The 4,738-nt window shown below is 41.2% G+C and overlaps 1 protein-coding gene across 2 annotated transcripts in view; it reads right to left on the reverse strand.

Annotated features, from left to right (window-relative positions):
* TRPC6 (transient receptor potential cation channel, subfamily C, member 6) overlaps positions 1 to 4,022 on the reverse strand; it is a 39,870-nt gene extending 35,848 nt beyond the window's left edge. For both annotated transcript variants that reach the window (XM_009334862.1, XM_009334863.1), the window contains exon 1: positions 3,336 to 4,022. In XM_009334862.1, coding sequence (XP_009333137.1) covers positions 3,336 to 4,022 — 687 coding nt within the window. The remainder of the gene's footprint in view (positions 1 to 3,335) is intronic.
* Positions 4,023 to 4,738: the final 716 nt, after the last annotated feature.

Consider the following 4,738-nt stretch of genomic DNA (forward strand, 5'->3'; position numbering starts at 1 on the left):
TGTAGCGAGGTGGGTGTTGGTCTCTTCTCCCAAGTAACTAGCGACAGGACAAGAGGAAATGGCCCCTCAAGTTGCGCATGGGGAGGTTTAGATTTGACGTGAGGAAAAATTTCTTTACTGAAAGAGTAGTTAAACATTGGACCAGGCTGCCCAGGGAAGTGGTTGAGTCACCATCCCTGGAGGTATTTAAAAGACGGGTAGATGAGGCGCTTAGGGACATGGTTTTGTGGGCATGGTGGTGTTGAGTTGATGGTTGGACTCAATGATCTTGGAGGTCTCTTCCAACCTTAATGATTCTATGATTCTATTTTGAGTGAATCACAGTTTTATGGTCAGTGTTAACTCTAACCTTAACTGATGGTATAGGACAGGAGAGAGAATTTATTCATAAGATAGTCACGAAGCAACCAGCATCACAGTTCAGCATCAACCCTTTCCATTGCCTTTGAGGAAGACCTGGGAATCATCTGTGCCACTGGTTGCTGTAGGCACCCACTAGGAAGCTCCCTTGAAACAATACCTCATCAGCACTATAAAATAGGTGACTTTTAAAACAGTGTATTACCAGAAAATTCCATTTTCATTTAGGCAAGGTTTTAAATACTTTAAATGGCTCAGGCAAACCCTAGGTGGAGCTAAAGATTTGCCATGTCCAGTTAATGTATGTACTAAAAATATACTTGTTTTGATTACACTAACACGTGTAACACATTTTTATGAAAACCACATTTTTACACAGGGACTACACTATCTGGATAATTGTAGCAAACTCCTGAAATAAAGTAAGGGTAACAATTTTTAGATAAATTGCTGCAAGCAGGGATATGAGCTTACAGGAGCACAACAAGCCCAGACTCAGTAAAGACAACAGCGTCCATTTCCTCCAGCTTGTACACTACACACAACCCTTGTACTGCCTGCACTGAACCCAAGCCAGGTATTTCTCAGTCAAGCCCCCAGCCTGTCTAGATATTGTAAATGTTACCACTTACCAATAGTGTAAATGTTAACTCTCATCAATGCACATATAAATGTACTCCCTTGTCTTTAATACTCATCCAGAACCACCACATGATTTTAATACCTACAAAAATGTTCCCAAAAGACCTTATGTTGCCAGCCACCTGCTCCTGGTGAAACCTTAAATTAAGGGAGAGTTAAATTTCCGTGTTGCCTTGTGCTCCTGCTTCTCAATGTTCCTATTCACCTTCACTCTACTCTAGAGAGTATGTACATCCCCAGCAGAGCTTGGCTTATTAACACTTGGCAATATGGAGCTGCTCTGTCTCTTGTCTAGCCTCCTGTTTCTGCTGAGGGACAGTACCTCAAAATCTCTGTTGCAATTCTTTATACAACACTACCCTAGAAGTAGAGCTCTAATTTTAGAGAAGGCAACTGAGACAAAAGAGGAAATAAAAAACCAAAAGTCACTCAGGGATGAGCCAGGTCACACCGAGGAAGGACCTCCTCACAGCACTTCAGGGCAGGCTGCAGAAGCACGCTTTCTGAACCAGCCCACCTTTTCTCACCTGTGCGCTCCATTCCCTGCCCTGGTGGCACCAGGGACAATACTGCGCTCCCAGTTCATCTCGCCAGTTGTGTACTGCAGCATACATTTGAAGGACACTTCTTGCTGACAGTTTCAGAAGATGATTTTATTTATCTTTATAATAATCTTAGCTTGTGTCACTCCAACTGTGGTAAATGGAGCTATACAGTCCCTACAAATCAGACATGCTATTTATCTCAACATAGCCGTGAACTTAACAGGCTGCATTTATAGTGTATGAAAAATGTTTTTCTGTTCTGTTCTAAATTTACTCTCCTTTAAGTTAATCAAGTTCTTTTGTTCACTTCTTCAGCAGCTGCTAAAGAGAAAGAAACAAGAGTGTGTTTAAATACTCTTCTCTGAACTGTACGTGAAAACACTGGATGAAATCTCAGTCCACTGAGGTCGTAAGGATTTCTGCTAGGGACTTCATGGGGCAGACTTTCATCCTCTGCTTTAAGCTGAAATGCTCTTCCCAGAATTTGATCTTATTGGAATAAAATAAAAATTCTCCTCTGCTCCTATTTCAGCTGTTTAGCTGCTGTTTTTAAGAACCCTTCCAAGACATATTTCAGCTTCTTACAACAGATTGGTGCCACAAAGGTACACCTACGAGAACGAGTCAGGAGTAATTAATTGAGAATTGCAGCATTTCAGCTCAGGTTGGCTGAGCAGAGACAGGTTCACGGCCCTGAGAACCGTGCCACTGCTAAAAAGATTAACATTAAGTATTGATCATGGCAACTTCAAACTCTCCCTAACACAATGTTGGACATGATTCTCTTACTGCTTTGGAGGAGGTTTGATCTCCTGCTAATGAAGTCTAGATATCTTGCTCTCTCACAGCAGTATCATATACTAGCATCTGCTTTCAACAGGGTCCCAATAAGGTAAACCCAGTCCAAGTGATTTTAGCTAACCTAAGTCATAATTAACACTGCCTATGTTAGCACAAGGCCTGACTTTGCATTTACGGAGGGCAAAAAGCTTACATTCTTACTGTCTTAACACAAATAAACTGTGGTAAATGTTTTTGTAGGTTGTGCACCATTGTATCTACATAATAAATAAAAAAAACAAAACAAAGAACATTCATGCTTCAAGGATCCAAGGGGCCTTGAATCCCTGGGTCTCAACTGTTTTTTGTTTGGGGTTTTTTTTTCAAAATCATGCATTTTTGTAATATTAAAAATTCTATATAACACTGAAAAAGTCTTTAACTTCACAGAGTTCACATATAACTAGGCACAAATAAGTAAAAAAGAGGAAGAGATTAGTAGAAACACCAGAGAAAAGCAACACATTAAAAAAGGACAAGAATTACATTAAAGTCCTTTTAGTAAGTAACTGTAAAACATTGTGAGAAGTGAGAAAGCTTTCAGTCCAACTATGAGAAAATGAGAATGTATGAGGGTTTAGTAGAACCATGCAATTTGGCTTGCATAAGCAACCAAACTGTCCCACTTCAGTCTCCTCTTTTGCCTGTCCTAAGGCAGCTTCACCCATGGGTTTGAAGGGACTCCCTTACTATCCTCCCCGATAGGAAGTGGAAACTGAGTTCATTGGCACCTTCTACATAAGCAGCAAGAATTACAATCCGCACAGAGCAGTAAGACATTCCCAAAGACTTAAATCTCCCATTCATTAAACAGTTATACATTTCCCCACATCATCCTGCTGATTTGTGAAGACGATGCTGATCTCTTATTGTTCAAGGAATGGGAAAAAGACCTTTGATTGAACTTTGCAATTCTGTGTCTGTCAGAATCGGTATCCCTCTACTCACCTTAAACTCTTTTTCAATGTTGGCAAGCACGGCCAACTCATTGCTGAGCTCTAAGGCAGTCATTACAGGGTCTTCACTGGACAAAGACAGATAAGCAGGGCTGGCCAGACCTTTGTAGGCATTGATTCTGGACCTAGAATGGCTGAAAGAGTCATGCTTTTGTTTCTGATTGCATTCACTGCACTTGCAAAAATAGTCATGTGGCCTATCGATCCGAGCTCCTTTTCTCAGCAGAGTGTGGACAATCTCATACTCATGGCAGTGAGCAGCTAGAATGATTGGTGTAACATCATGGGAAAACCGTGTGCCATCTTCGTCGTATGCATAGAAGTCATCGTGCTGGAGCTCCGACTGGCTAGGACTCAATGCAAGCCTCTTGCCTTCGGCAAATGCGGGATGGTTTAGGATGGCTTCCACTATCCGAACATAACCTTTGCTAATAGCCAAAAGCAAGGCATCCCCAACCCGAGACAGGTTCTCCTTCTTCAGCAGAAGTTCTGTGATCTCCAGGTGCTCATTGGCAACTGCCAGCTGCAAGGCATTCTGCCCCATATAGTCCACACAGTTCACATTGAGTGAGGGACATTCTTCCAGCATTTTGCGAATCACTGGAATATTTCCATATTCTGCTGCATCCAAAAAGCGCTCCTCCTCAAGAGAAAGACTTGTTGAGTGGTCATTAAACATATACGCTGGCCCTCGACTGGCCTGCCTCCTCCCCTTCTCCCGGAGAATGGTCTGCCGTCGTAGCGCTAGTCTATTCTCGTTGCCTCGGCTGTGTGGAAATAGAGAAATTATTAGTTCTGTTGTATGCAAGGGCATATCCATTTTAAACATTAATAAAAATATTTTAATCATTTATCTTCTGCATATTTTTAATGCAGCAGGGATACCAGAAACCCTGACTTTGATGCACTTTGTAACCACTGTCACTACACAGTCCTGTAGCCAGCTACATTTTATTTCAACAAGAAGAAAAAGCCCTAGTCAATCTTCATTTAAGACTACACTTTTTTCCCTATTTCATCCTCCACAGCTTTTGCGTAATTTTTAGTGAAGCTGGATTGTGCTTCACGTTACATAAGTAGAATAACAGTTTCAAAGGTAAGGTTCTTTCTCAGGTTTACACAGAAATCCCTCTCTGCTTTTCCAGCACTCTTCTATCCAAACTTCTCATCATCATTCGGTATCCCACACATCCCCCTGATATGTACGGTCACTTCATGAAAAAAGTGCTTCCTGTTTTAATCTAGAAAAGAAGAAAGCATTATAACATTTTTACAAGATTTCACTTTCTGATTACAAGAATATTTTCAACAGAAAACATTCAGCTAGGTTTGAGAATTGCTTCAAGAGCAAAACTATGTTTTCTCGGGATGAATGTACTACTTTCTGACATCTTT

This window comes from Pygoscelis adeliae, unplaced genomic scaffold (genome assembly GCF_000699105.1).
Source record: "Pygoscelis adeliae isolate BGI_AS28 unplaced genomic scaffold, ASM69910v1 Scaffold141, whole genome shotgun sequence".
Taxonomy (NCBI): Eukaryota; Metazoa; Chordata; class Aves; order Sphenisciformes; family Spheniscidae; genus Pygoscelis; species Pygoscelis adeliae.